Source organism: Salmo trutta, chromosome 14 (genome assembly GCF_901001165.1).
Source record: "Salmo trutta chromosome 14, fSalTru1.1, whole genome shotgun sequence".
Classification (NCBI taxonomy): domain Eukaryota; kingdom Metazoa; phylum Chordata; class Actinopteri; order Salmoniformes; family Salmonidae; genus Salmo; species Salmo trutta.
The window spans coordinates 1,731,279-1,746,773 of NC_042970.1; the positions used below are offsets into that span (position 1 = coordinate 1,731,279).

Here is a 15,495-nt window from a genome sequence, read left to right on the forward strand (position 1 = left end):
AATTTATGTTATTTGTTATTTATTTCCCAGGTGTTTGTTCAGCTAAGCAGTGTGATGTGAATGCGGACTGTTCTTGGCTGGGGGGACGGTTGTTCCAGTGCCAGTGTAAGGCAGGTTACAAGGGGGATGGCAGGATGTGTGTTCCCATCAACCCATGCGATGAGGACAACGGAGGCTGCCCTCGCAATTCCACCGTCTGTGTCTATACCAGCCCTGGCAAGGTTAGTCTGTCTACACCAGCCCTGGCAAGGTTGGTCTGAGTCTATACCAGCCCTGGAAAGGTTAGTCGGTGTCTATACCAGCTGGGTTAATCTGTGGCTATACCAGCAGGGTTAGTCTGTCTATACCAGCAGGGTTAGTCTGTCTATACCAGCAGGGTTAGTCTGTCTATACCAGCAGGGTTAGTTTGTGTCTATACCAGCAGGGTTAATCTGTGTCTATACCAGCAGGGTTAGTCTGTGTCTATACCAGCAGGGTTAGTCTGTGTCTATACCAGCAGGGTTAGTCTGTCTATACCAGCAGGGTTAGTCTGTGTCTATACCAGCAGGGTTAATCTGTGTCTATACCAGCAGGGTTAGTCTGTGTCTATACCAGCAGGGTTAGTCTGTCAATATCAGCAGGGTTAGTCTGTCTATACCAGCAGGGTTAATCTGTGTCTATACCAGCAGGGTTAGTCTGTGTCTATACCAGCAGGGTTAATCTGTGTCTAAACCAGCAGGGTTAGTCTGTGTCTATACCAGCAGGGTTAGTCTGTGTCTATACCAGCAGGGTTAGTCTGTCTATACCAGCAGGGTTAGTCTGTGTCTATACCAGCAGGGTCAATCTGTGTCTATACCAGCAGGGTTAGTCTGTGTCTATACCAGCAGGGTTAGTCTGTCTATACCAGCAGGGTTAGTCTGTCTATACCAGCAGGGTTAATCTGTGTCTATACCAGCAGGGTTAGTCTGTGTCTATACCAGCAGTGTTAGTCTGTCTATACCAGCAGGGTTAGTCTGTCTATACCAGCAGGGTTAGTCTGTCTATACCAGCAGGGTTAGTATGTCTATACCAGCAGGGTTAGTCTGTCTGTACCAGCAGGGTTAGTCTGTGTATATACCAGCAGGGTTAGTCTGTCTATACCAGCAGGGTTAGTCTGTCTATACCAGCAGGGTTAATCTGTGTCTATACCAGCAGGGTTAGTCTGTCTATACCAGCAGGGTTAATCTGTGTCTATACCAGCAGGGTTAGTCTGTCTATACCAGCAGGGTTAGTCTGTGTCTATACCAGCAGGGTTAGTCTGTGTCTATACCAGCAGGGTTAGTCTGTGTCTATGCCAGCAGGGTTAGTCTGTCTATACAAGCAGGGTTAGTCTGTGTCTATACCAGCAGGGTTAGTCTGTGTCTATACCAGCAGGGTTAATCTGTCTATACCAGCAGGGTTAATCTGTGTCTATACCAGCCCTGGTAAGGTGAGTCTGTGTCTATACCAGCAGGGTTAGTCTGTGTCTATACCAGCAGGGTTAGTCTGTGTCTATATCAGCAGGGTTAGTCTGTCTATGCCAGCAGGGTTAGTCTGTCTATACCAGCAGGGTTAGTCTGTGTCTATACCAGCAGGGTTAGTCTGTGTCTATACCAGCAGGGTTAGTCTGTCCATACCAGCAGGGTTAATCTGTGTCTATACCAGCCCTGGCAAGGTGAGTCTGTGTCTATACCAGCAGGGTTAGTCTGTGTCTATACCAGCAGGGTTAGTCTGTCTATACCAGCAGGGTTAGTCTGTCTATACAAGCCCTGGCAAGGTGAGCAGGGTTAGTCTGTGTCTATACCAGCAGGGTTAATCGGTGTCTATACCAGCAGGGTTAGTCTGTCTATACCAGCAGGGTTAGTCTGTCTATACCAGCAGGGTTAATCTGTGTCTATACCAGCAGGGTTAGTCTGTGTCTATACCAGCAGGGTTAGTCTGTGTCTATACCAGCAGGTTTAATCTGTGTCTATACCAGCAGGGTTCATCTGTGTCTATACCAGCAGGGTTAATCTGTGTCTATACCAGCAGGGTTAGTCTGTCTATACCAGCAGGGTTAATCTGTGTCTATACCAGCAGGGTTTGTCTGTCTATACCAGCAGGGTTAATCTCTGTCTATACCAGCAGGGTTAGTCTGTGTCTATACCAGCAGGGTTAGTCTGTCTATGCCAGCTGGGTTAGTCTGTCTATACCAGCATGGTTAGTCTGTTTCTATATCAGCAGGGTTAGTCTGTCTATGCCAGCAGGTTTAGTTTGTGTCTATACCAGCAGGGTTAGTCTGTGTCTATACAAGCAGGGTTAGTCTGTCTATACCAGCAGGGTTAGTCTGTGTCTATACCAGCAGGGTTAATCTGTCTATACCAGCAGGGTTAGTCTGTCTACACCGGCAGGATTGGTCTGTCTATACCAGCAGGGTTAGACTGTCTATACCAGCAGGGTTAGTCTGTGTCTATACCAGCAGGGTTAGTCTGTCTATACCAGCAGGGTTAATCTGTGTCTATAGCAGCAGGGTTAGTCTGTCTATACCAGCAGGGTTAGTCTGTGTCTATACCAGCAGGGTTAGTCTGTGTCTATACCAGCAGGGTTAGTCTGTCTATACCAGCAGGGTTAGTCTGTCTATACCAGCAGGGTTAGTCTGTGTCTATACCAGCAGGGTTAATCTGTGTTTATACCAGCAGGGTTAGTCTATGTCTATAACAGCAGGGTTAGTCTGTGTCTATACCAGCAAGTTTAGTCTGTATCTATACCAGCAGGGTTAGTCTGTGTCTATACCAGCAGAGATAGTCTGTGTCTATACCAGCAGGGTTAGTCTGTCTATACTAGCAGGGTTAGTCTGTGTCTATACCAGCAGGGTTAGTCTGTTTATAACAGCAGGGTTAGTCTGTCTATACCAGCAGGGTTAGTCTGTGTCTATACCAGCAGGGTTAGTCTGTTTATAACAGCAGTGTTAGTCTGTCTATACCAGCAGGGTTAGTCTGTCTATACGAGCAGGGTTAGTTTGTGTCTATACCAGCAGGGTTAGTCTGTTTATACCAGCAGGGTTAGTCTGTCTATACCAGCGGGGTTAATCTGTCTATACCAGCAGGGTTAATCTGTGTCTATACCAGCAGGGTTAGTCTGTCTATACCAGCAGGGTTAGTCTGTCTATACCAGCAGGGTTAGTCAGTCTACAACAGCAGGGTTAGTCTGTGTCTATACCAGCAGGGTTAGTCTGTGTCTATGCCAGCAGGGTTAGTCTGTGTCTATACCAGCAGGGTTAGTCTGTGTCTATACCAGCAGGGTTATTCTGTGTCTATACCAGCAGGGTTAGTTTGTGTCTATACCAACAGGGTTAGTCTGTGTCTATACAAGCAGGGTTAGTCTGTGTCTATAACAGCAGAGTTAGTCTGTCTATACCAGCAGGGTTAGTCTGTTTATACCAGCAGGGTTAGTCTGTTTATAACAGCAGGGTTAGTCTGTCTATACCAACAGGGTTAGTCTGTGTCAATACCAGCAGGGTTAGTCTGTCTATACCAGCAGGGTTAGTCTGTCTATACCAGCAGGGTTAGTCTGTCTGTACCAGCAGGGTTAGTCTGTCTATACCAGCAGGGTTAGTCTGTGTCTATACCAGCAGGGATAGTCTGTCTATAGCAGCAGGGTTAGTCTGTCTATACGAGCAGGGTTAATCTGTGTCTATACCAGCCCTGGTAAGGTGAGTCTGTGTCTATACCAGCAGGGTTAGTCTGTGTCTATACCAGCAGGGTTAGTCTGTGTCTATACCAGCAGGGTTAGTCTGTCTATGCCAGCAGGGTTAGTCTGTCTATACCAGCAGGGTTAGTCTGTGTCTATACCAGCAGGGTTAGTCTGTGTCTATACCAGCAGGGTTAGTCTGTCTATACCAGCAGGATTAATCTGTCCATACCAGCAGGGTTAATCTGTGTCTATACCAGCCCTTGCAAGGTGGGTCTGTGTCTATACCAGCAGGGTTAGTCTGTGTCTATACCAGCAGGGTTAGTCTGTCTATACCAGCAGGGTTAGTCTGTCTATACCAGCAGGGTTAATCTGTGTCTATACCAGCAGGGTTAGTCTGTGTCTATACCAGCAGGGTTAGTCTGTGTCTATACCAGCAGGTTTAATCTGTGTCTATACCAGCAGGGTTAGTCTGTCTATACCAGCAGGGTTTATCTGTGTCTATACCAGCAGGGTTAATCTGTGTCTATACCAGCAGGGTTAGTCTGTCTATACCAGCAGGGTTAATCTGTGTCTATACCAGCAGGGTTTGTCTGTCTATACCAGCAGGGTTAATCTGTGTCTATACCAGCAGGGTTAGTCTGTGTCTATACCAGCAGGGTTAGTCTGTCTATACCAGCAGGGTTAATCTGTGTCTATACCAGCAGGGTTATTCTGTCTATACCAGCAGGGTTAGTCTGTGTCTATACCAGCAGGGTTAGTCTGTGTCTATACCAGCAGGGTTAGGCTGTCTATACCAGCAGGGTTAGTCTGTCTATACCAGCAGGGTTAGTCTGTGTCTATACCAGCAGGGTTAATCTGTGTTTATACCAGCAGGGTTAGTCTGTGTCTATAACAGCAGGGTTAGTCTGTGTCTATACCAGCAGGGTTATCCTGTGTCTATACCAGCAGGGTTAGTCTGTGTCTATACCAGCAGAGTTAGTCTGTGTCTATACCAGCAGGGTTAATCTGTGTTTATACCAGCAGTGTTAGTCTGTCTATACTAGCAGGGTTAGTCTGTGTCTATACCAGTAGGGTTAGTCTGTTTATAACAGCAGGGTTAGTCTGTCTATACCAGCAGGGTTAGTCTGTGTCTATACCAGCAGGGTTAGTCTGTTTATAACAGCAGTGTTAGTCTGTCTATACCAGCAGGGTTAGTCTGTCTATACCAGCAGGGTTAGTTTGTGTCTATACCAGCAGGGTTAGTCTGTCTATACCAGCAGAGTTAGTCTGTCTATACCAGCAGGGTTAATCTGTCTATACCAGCAGGGTTAATCTGTCTATACCAGCAGGGTTAGTCTGTCTATACCAGCAGGGTTAGTCAGTCTATACCAGCAGGGTTAATCTGTCTATACCAGCAGGGTTAATCTGTGTCTATACCAGCAGGGTTAGTCTGTCTATACCAGCAGGGTTAGTCTGTCTATACCAGCAGGGTTAATCTGTGTCTATACCAGCAGGGTTAGTCTGTCTATACCAGCAGGGTTAACCTGTGTCTATACCAGCAGGGTTAGTCTGTCTATACCAGCAGGGTTAGTCTGTTTCTATACCAGCTCGGTTAGTCTGTCTATACCAGCAGGGTTAGTCTGTCTATACAAGCAGGGTTAGTCTGTCTATACCAGCAGGGTTAGTCTGTCTATACCAGAAGGGTTAGTCTGTTTATACCAGCAGGGTTAACCTGTGTCTATACCAGCAGGGTTAGTCTGTCTATACCAGCAGAGTTAGTCTGTGTCTATACCAGCAGGGTTAGTCTGTCTATACCAGCAGGGTTAATCTGTGTCTATACCAGCAGGGTTAGTCTGTGTCTATAACAGCAGGGTTAGTCTGTCTATACCAGCAGGGTTAATCTGTGTCCACACCAGCAGGGTTAGTCTGTGTCTATACCAGCAGGGTTAGTCTGTGTCTATACCAGCAGGGTTAGTCTGTCTATACCTGCAGGGATAGTCTGTGTCTATACCAGCATGGTTAGTCTGTCTATACCTGCAGGGTTAGTCTGTGTCTATACCAGCAGGGTTAATCTGTGTCTATACCAGCAGGGTTAGTCTGTGTCTATACCAGCAGGGTTAATCTGTCTATACCAGCAGGGTTAGTCTGTGTCTATACCAGCAGGGTTAATCTGTCTATACCAGCAGGGTTAGTCTGTGTCTATACCAGCAGGGTTAGTCTGTGTCTATACCAGCAGGGTTAGTCTGTCTATACCAGCAGGGTTAGTATGTCTATACCAGCAGTGTTAGTCTGTCTATACCAGTAGGGTTAGTCTGTCTATACCAGCATGGTTAGTGTGTATCTATACCAGCAGGGTTAGTCTGTTTATACCAGCAGGGTTAGTCTGTCTATACCAGCAGGGTTAGTCTGTGTCTATACCAGCAGGGTTAGTCTGTCTATACCAGCAGGGTTAGTTTGTGTCTATACCAGCAGGGTTAGTCTGTCTATACCAGCAGGGTTAGTTTGTGTCTATACCAGCAGGGTTAGTCTGTCTATACCAGCAGGGTTAGTCTGTCTATACCAGCAGGGTTAATCTGTCTATACCAGCAGGGTTAATCTGTGTCTATACCAGCAGGGTTAGTCTGTCTATACCAGCAGGGTTAGTCTGTCTATACCAACAGGGTTAGTCAGTTTATACCAGCAGGGTTAATCTGTCTATACCAGCAGGGTTAATCTGTGTCTATACCAGCAGGGTTAGTCTGTCTATACCAGCAGGGTTAGTCTGTGTCCATACCAGCAGGGTTAATCTGTCTATACCAGCAGGGTTAGTCTGTGTCTATACCAGCAGGGTTAATCTGTCTATACCAGCAGGGTTAGTCTGTGTCCATACCAGCAGGGTTAATCTGTCTATACCAGCAGGGTTAATCTGTGTCTATACCAGCAGGGTTAGTCTGTCTATACCAGCAGGGTTAGTCTGTCTATACCAGAAGGGTTAGTCTGTTTATACCAGCAGGGTTAACCTGTGTCTATACCAGCAGGGTTAGTCTGTCTATACCAGCAGAGTTAGTCTGTGTCTATACCAGCAGGGTTAGTCTGTCTATACCAGCAGGGTTAATCTGTGTCTATACCAGCAGGGTTAGTCTGTGTCTATAACAGCAGGGTTAGTCTGTCTATACCAGCAGGGTTAATCTGTGTCCACACCAGCAGGGTTAGTCTGTGTCTATACCAGCAGGGTTAGTCTGTGTCTATACCAGCAGGGTTAGTCTGTCTATACCTGCAGGGATAGTCTGTGTCTATACCAGCATGGTTAGTCTGTCTATACCTGCAGGGTTAGTCTGTGTCTATACCAGCAGGGTTAATCTGTGTCTATACCAGCAGGGTTAGTCTGTGTCTATACCAGCAGGGTTAATCTGTCTATACCAGCAAGGTTAGTCTGTGTCTATACCAGCAGGGTTAATCTGTCTATACCAGCAGGGTTAGTCTGTGTCTATACCAGCAGGGTTAGTCTGTGTCTATACCAGCAGGGTTAGTCTGTCTATACCAGCAGGGTTAGTATGTCTATACCAGCAGTGTTAGTCTGTCTATACCAGTAGGGTTAGTCTGTCTATACCAGCATGGTTAGTGTGTATCTATACCAGCAGGGTTAGTCTGTTTATACCAGCAGGGTTAGTCTGTCTATACCAGCAGGGTTAGTCTGTGTCTATACCAGCAGGGTTAGTCTGTCTATACCAGCAGGGTTAGTTTGTGTCTATACCAGCAGGGTTAGTCTGTCTATACCAGCAGGGTTAGTTTGTGTCTATACCAGCAGGGTTAGTCTGTCTATACCAGCAGGGTTAGTCTGTCTATACCAGCAGGGTTAGTCTGTCTATACCAGCAGGGTTAATCTGTCTATACCAGCAGGGTTAATCTGTGTCTATACCAGCAGGGTTAGTCTGTCTATACCAGCAGGGTTAGTCTGTCTATACCAACAGGGTTAGTCAGTTTATACCAGCAGGGTTAATCTGTCTATACCAGCAGGGTTAATCTGTGTCTATACCAGCAGGGTTAGTCTGTCTATACCAGCAGGGTTAGTCTGTGTCCATACCAGCAGGGTTAATCTGTCTATACCAGCAGGGTTAGTCTGTGTCTATACCAGCAGGGTTAATCTGTCTATACCAGCAGGTTTAGTCTGTGTCTATACCAGCAGGGTTAGTCTGTGTCTATACCAGCAGGGTTAGTCTGTCTATACCAGCAGGGTTAGTCTGTCTATACCAGCAGGGTTAGTCTGTCTATACCAGCAGGGTTAGTCTGTCTATACCAGCAGTGTTATTCTGTGTCTATACCAGCAGGGTTTGTCTGTTTATACCAGCAGGGTTAGTCTGTCTATACCAGCAGGTTTAGTCTGTGTCTATACCAGCAGGGTTAGTCTGTCTATACCATCAGGGTTAGTTTGTGTCTATACCAGCAGGGTTAGTCTGTCTATACCAGCAGGGTTAGTTTGTGTCTATACCAGCAGGGTTAGTCTGTCTATACCAGCAGGGTTAGTCTGTCTATACCAGCAGGGTTAGTCTGTCTATACCAGCAGGGTTAATCTGTCTATACCAGCAGGGTTAGTCTGTCTATACCAACAGGGTTAGTCAGTCTATACCAGCAGGGTTAGTCTGTCTATACCAGCAGGGTTAGTCTGTCTATACCAACAGGGTTAGTCAGTTTATACCAGCAGGGTTAATCTGTCTATACCAGCAGGGTTAATCTGTGTCTATACCAGCAGGGTTAGGCTGTCTATACCAGCAGGGTTAGTCTGTCTATACACGCAGGTTTAGTCTGTGTCTATACCAGCAGGGTTAGTCTGTGTCTATACCAGCAGGGTTAGTCTGTCTATACCAGCAGGGTTAGTCTGTGTCTATACCAGCAGGGTTAGTCTGTCTATACCAGCAGGGTTAGTCTGTGTCTATACCAGCAGGGTTAGTCTGTCTATACCAGCAGGGTTAGTCTGTGTCTATACCAGCAGGGTTAGTCTGTGTCTATACCAGCAGGGTTAGTCTGTGTCTATACCAGCAGGGTTAGTCTGTGTCTATACCAGCAGGGTTAGTCTGTCTATACCAGCAGGGTTAGTTTGTGTCTATACCAGCAGGGTTAGTCTGTCTATACCAGCAGGGTTAGTTTGTGTCTATACCAGCAGGGTTAGTCTGTCTATACCAGCAGGGTTAGTCTGTCTATACCAGCAGGGTTAGTCTGTCTATACCAGCAGGGTTAATCTGTCTATACCAGCAGGGTTAAGCTGTGTCTTTACCAGCAGGGTTAGTCTGTCTATACCAGCAGGGTTAGTCTGTCTATACCAACAGGGTTAGTCAGTTTATACCAGCAGGGTTAATCTGTCTATACCAGCAGGGTTAATCTGTGTCTATACCAGCAGGGTTAGGCTGTCTATACCAGCAGGGTTAGTCTGTCTATACCAGCAGGGTTAGTCTGTCTATACACGCAGGTTTAGTCTGTGTCTATACCAGCAGGGTTAGTCTGTGTCTATACCAGCAGGGTTAGTCTGTCTATACCAGCAGGGTTAGTCTGTCTATACCAGCAGGGTTAGTCTGTCTATACCAGCAGGGTTAGTCTGTGTCTATACCAGCAGGGTTAGTCTGTGTCTATACCAGCAGGGTTAGTCTGTGTCTATACCAGCAGGGTTAGTCTGTGTCTATACCAGCAGGGTTAATCTGTGTCTATACCAGCAGGGTTAATCTGTGTCTACACCAGCAGGGTTAGTCTGTTTATAACAGCAGGGCTAGTTTGTGTGTATATCAGCAGGGTTTGTCTGTCTGTTAGTGCTGAGCGATTTAACCAAAATGTCAGTTACTTTTATTTTTTATTCTTAAAAGAATTGACCAATGTCGGATCAATTTTTGGAATTCAATGACTACAATGACCACAATCCATTGCGTTTGTACTTGCCTGGAGATGGAGTGGTTAGAGAAGGATGGAGCAGTTGCTTCGCATGGTCTCTCTAACTGAAAATACATGATCCCTTTATCGATAGTTGGTATTCAGCAGTCATGTAAATATGCCTTATTTAATTTGAAGAACTACTACAATAGTGCTTATAATAATAGTCAGACAACACAGACAGCAGCTCTATAGAGATGAGATGATGACTTGGAATGAAATAATAAAGTCATCAAATAAAACAACTGACATTTTTTCAGTAAAGTAATGTGAATAAATGATGGTTAGTGATCAGCAGTAGTGGACAGTCACTGGTATCATGGGACTTCTATTCATGTCTTTATTCTGTGTTGTTACAGCATTCAACCCACATCATTTATAGTGTACCTAATGTCTAAAAACACTAATCAAACCTAAACCGAACCGACCTCAAAAAGCTTGAAATGCTCAGCACTAGTGTCTATACGATTTAGTTTAGTTATAATTTCATTGTTTTATCAAGGTAATTCACTGATAAATCAGCTTCTGTTCAGACAATTTGCTTACGCTATTGTTTTGTCTGAGGGCCCCTCTTCACAGCTTGAATTGAGTAGGTCTCTCAAGACACCGGGGTATCGGGTTACATATCCACAGCCATTGTACGTTCGTGAGTCCCGCTTTAACACTCAGTCGCTGGTCTGACTGTCCATCAATTTGTGTCAGAAAGGTACATCACATCCTGAAAGCTGAGAGTCTCCTGCAGCCATAAAGTTGTCCCATGAATCTACGACAAACAGAAATGCTTTGATATAGAATAACTTTTTGAAAAATGTAACACAAATTGTAGATGTGAAACAAAACTACCTTGTGTTCATCACAGATGGACAAACTTTATATGAAATGAAAGCTGAGATCGTAAACCATTTGTAGCATTGCTTGCCAACTCTGTGATTACAAGGGGAAAGAAAACAATGAATGAGGTCAGTGCATCAGGAAATTAGGCTGATTTGTTATATAAAATCTTATAGCATAACAACTGTAAAGTTGTTTGTGAGTATATGTAGATTACAAAAACAGCTTATTAGCAAAGAGCAATTTCTCAAGTAAGAATTTTACTAGGACTGTCTGGGAGTGATCTGAGTGGGGAAAACGGAAAACTGACTGTCATTGGCAGAGGTTTGGAACCAGACAGGCCAAAACACAATCCCACCAAAACAGGCTGAAATTTCAGGTCTTTTCAAACAGATCTTACACTGAAAGTGCATCATACTGTAATTTTCACATTTTCACAGTATTATTCCAACCTCATAGTGTGGAAAAATATATGAAACACAGGAAAATCTCGTTTTTGAGTGCACTGGACCTTTCACATTACAACCAGTCTAGGTAATAGTGTATGGTTTAGTGGGATAGTTAGGTGTATGTATTTGTATTTCATTATTTTTTTAAATCTTTATTTAAAACCTCTACAGAATTGGTGGGTCCCCCTCGGGAAGGTTGAACTAACGTAGGCTAATGAGATTAGCATGAGGTTGTAAATAATAAGAACATTTCCCAGGATATAGACATATCTGATATTGGCAGAAAACTTAAATTCTTGTTAATCTCACTACACTGTCCAATTTACAGTAGCTATTACAGTGAAATAATACCATGATATTGTTTGAGGAGAGTGCACAATTATGAACTTGTAAAGTTATTAATCAACCAATTAGGCACATTTGGGCAGTCTTGATACAAATGTTCTAACAGAAATTAAATGGTTGATTGAATCAGTCTAAAACTTTGCACATGCACTGCTGCCATCTAGTGGCCAAAATCTAAATTGCACCTGGGCTGGAATAATACATTATGGCCTTTCTCTTGCATTTCAAAGATGATAGTACAACAACAAAAAATTCAACGCATGGTTTTTTCTTTGTATTTTCTTCTACCAGATCTATTGTGTTATATTCTCCTACATTCATTTCACATTTCCAGAAACTTCAAAGTGTTTCCTTTCAAATGGTACCGAGAATATGCATATCCTTGCTTCAGGTCCTGAACTACAGGCAGTTAGATTTGGGTATGTCAAAAATGTTAAAAAAGGGTCCGATCCCTTAACTAGGCAAGTCAGTTAAGAACAAATTCTTATTTACAATGACGGCCTACCAAATGGCAAAAGGCCTCCTGCGAGGACGAGGGCTGGGATTAAAAATAAATTAAATAAAAATATAGGACCAAACACACATCACAACAAGAGAGACACAACAACACTACATAAAGAGAGACCTAAGACAACAACATAGCAAGGCAGCAACACATGTCAACATAGCAAGGCAGCAACACATGTCAACATAGCAAGGCAGCAACACATGTCAACATAGCAAGGCAGCAACACATGTCAACATAGCAAGGCAGCAACACATGTCAACATAGCAAGGCAGCAACACATGTCAACATAGCAAGGCAGCAACACATGTCAACATAGCATGGCAGCAACACATGTCAACATAGCATGGTAGCAACACATGTCAACATAGCAAGGCAGCAACACATGTCAACATAGCAAGGCAGCAACACATGTCAACATAGCAAGGCAGCAACACATGTCAACATAGCATGGTAGCAACACAACATAGTCATAGACTGTTCTCTCTGCTACCGCACGGCAAGCGGTACCGGAGCGCCAAGTCTAGGTCCAAAAGGCTTCTTAACAGCGTCTACCCCCAAGCCATAAGACTCCTGAACAGCTAATCAAAGTGTGGTTCAGTTGGTAGAGCATGGTGTTTGCAACGCCAGGGTCGTGGGTTCGATTCCCACGGGGGACAAGTACAGGAAAAATAAATGTATGCATTCACTACGGTAAGTTGCTCTGGACAAGAGCGTCTACTAAAATGTAAAATGGATACACAGACCCCTCTTTTATGCTGCTGCTACTCTCTGTTTATTATCTATGCATAGTCACTTTAACTCTACCTATATGTACATATTACCTCAATTACCTCGACTAACCGATGACACCACACATTGACTCTGTACCGGTACCTCCTGTATATAGCCTCCACATTGACCCTGTACCGGTACCCCCTGTATATAGCCTCCACATTGACTCTGTACCGGTACCCCCTGTATATAGCCTCCACATTGACTCTGTACCGGTACCCCCTGTATAAAGCCTCCACATTGACTCTGTACCGGTACCCCCTGTATATAGTCTCCACATTGACTCTGTACCGTAACAGCCTGTATATAGCCTCCACATTGACTCTGTACCGTAACACCCTGTATATAGCCTCCATATTGACTCTGTACCGGTACCCCCTGTATATAGCCTCCACATTGACTCTGTACCAGTACCCCCTGTATATAGCCTCCACATTGACTTGGTACCGGTACCCCCTGTATATAGCCTCCACATTGACTCTGTACCGGTACCCCCTGTATATAGCCTCCACATTGACTCTGTACCGGTACCCCCTGTATATAGCCTCCACATTGACTCTGTACTGGTACCCCCTGTATATAGCCTCCACATTGACTCTGTACTGGTACCCCCTGTATATAGCCTCCACATTGACTCTGTACCGGTACCCCCTGTATATAGCCTCCACATTGACTCTGTACCGGTACCCCCTGTATATAGCCTCCACATTGACTCTGTACCGGTACCCCCTGTATATAGTCTCCACATTGACTCTGTACCGTAACAGCCTGTATATAGCCTCCACATTGACCCTGTACCGTAACACCCTGTATATAGCCTCCATATTGACTCTGTACCGGTACCCCCTGTATATAGCCTCCACATTGACTCTGTACCATAATACCCTGTATATAGCCTCCACATTGACTCTGTACCGGTACCCCCTGTATATAGCCTCCACATTGACTCTGTACCAGTACCCCCTGTATATAGCCTCCACATTGACTCTGTACCGGTGCCCCCTGTATATAGCCTCCACATTGACTCTGTACTGGTACCCCCTGTATATAGCCTCCACATTGACTCTGTACCGTAACAGCCTGTATATAGCCTCCACATTGACTCTGTACCGTAACACCCTGTATATAGCCTCCATATTGACTCTGTACCAGTACCCCCTGTATATAGCCTCCACATTGACTCTGTACCGGTACCCCCTGTATATAGCCTCCACATTGGCTATGTACCGGTACCCCCTGTATATAGCCTCCACATTGACTCTATACCGGTACCCCCTGTATATAGTCTCCACATTGACTCTGTACCGGTACCCCCCTGTATATAGTCTCCACATTGACTCTGTACCGGTACCCCCCTGTATATAGCCTCCACATTGACTCTGTACCAGTACCCCCTGTACATAGCCTCCACATTGACTCTGTACCGTAACACCCTATATATAGCCTCCACATTGACTCTGTACCGGTACCCCCTGTATATAGCCTCCACATTGACTCTGTACCGGTGCCCCCTGTATATAGCCTCCACATTGACTCTGTACTGGTACCCCCTGTATATAGCCTCCACATTGACTCTGTACCGGTACCCCCTGTATATAGCCTCCACATTGACTCTGTACCGGTACCCCCTCTATATAGCCTCCACATTTACTTTGTACCGGTACCCCCTGTATATAGCCTCCACATTGACTCTGTACCGGTATCCCCTGTATATAGCCTCCACATTGACTCTGTACTGGTACCCCCTGTATATAGCCTCCACATTGACTCTGTACCGGTATCCCCTGTATATAGCCTCCACATTGACTCTGTACCGGTACCGCCTGTATATAGTCTCCACATTGACTCTGTACCGGTACCCCCTGTATATAGCCTCCACATTGACTCTGTACCATAATACCCTGTATATAGCCTCCACACTGACTCTGTACCGTAATACCCTTTATATAGCCTCCACACTGACTCTGTATCGGTACCCCCTGTATATAGCCTCCACATTGACTCTGTACCGGTACCCCCTGTATGTAGCCTCCACATTGACTCTGTACCGGTACCCCTCTGTATGTAGCCTCCACATTGACTCTATACCGTAGTACCATGTATATAGCCTCCACATTGACTCTGTACCAGTACCCCCTGTATATAGCCTCCACATTGACTCTGTACAAGTACCCCCTGTATATAGCCTCCACATTGACTCTGTACCAGTACCCCCTGTATATAGCCTCCACATTGACTCTGTACCATAACACCCTGTATATAGCCTCCACATTGACTCTGTACCGGTACCCCCTGTATATAGCCTCCACATTGACTCTGTACCGGTACCACCTGTATATAGCCTTGCTTTTTATTTTACTGATGCTGTTTAATTATTTGTTACCTTTATTTTAACTTATCTATTTTTTACTTAACACTTATTATTAAAAAAAAATCTTATTGGTACAGACAACAGCACAAAGGGCAAGAAGGTAGAGACAACAATACATCACACAAAGCAGCCATAACTGTGTGTATAATTGAGTGGGATGGATAGGGTGTAACTCTGTGTGTAGGCTTGCAAAATTCCGCTAAGTAATCCAAAAGTTTTTCAGAATTCCTGGTTGGAAGATTCTCGGAAAGACGGAATGTGCAGGGAATCTAGAATGTTGTGAAAGTTCTAATAAACGGGAATCATGTAACTGAATGTCTGTATCTGATCTTCCAGTCTAGATGTGATTGTATGCATGGTTGGGAAGGGTCTAACCCGTCCTCCGGCTGTACCCTGAGGAATGTTTGTAATGACACCACCTGCCACCCCAACGCCCGCTGTGAGACCGGCCTGGACGGATATCCCAGGTGGGTCAACCAATCAATCAATCAACCAATCAATCAATCAACTAATCAATCAATCAACCAATCAATCAATCAACCAATCAATCAATCAACTAATCAATCAATCAACCAATCAACCAATCAACCAATCAATCAATCAACTAATCAATCAACCAATCAATCAACCAATCAACCAATCAACCAATCAATCAACCAATCAATCAATCAACCAAT

The 15,495-nt window shown here is 44.8% G+C and overlaps 1 protein-coding gene across 2 annotated transcripts in view; it reads left to right on the forward strand.

Annotated features, from left to right (window-relative positions):
* Positions 1 to 15,495, forward strand: part of stab1 (stabilin 1) — a 204,171-nt gene that overhangs the window by 19,454 nt on the left and 169,222 nt on the right. For both annotated transcript variants that reach the window (XM_029774197.1, XM_029774196.1), the window contains exons 7-8: positions 31 to 221; positions 15,155 to 15,285. In XM_029774197.1, coding sequence (XP_029630057.1) covers positions 31 to 221; positions 15,155 to 15,285 — 322 coding nt within the window. The remainder of the gene's footprint in view (positions 1 to 30; positions 222 to 15,154; positions 15,286 to 15,495) is intronic.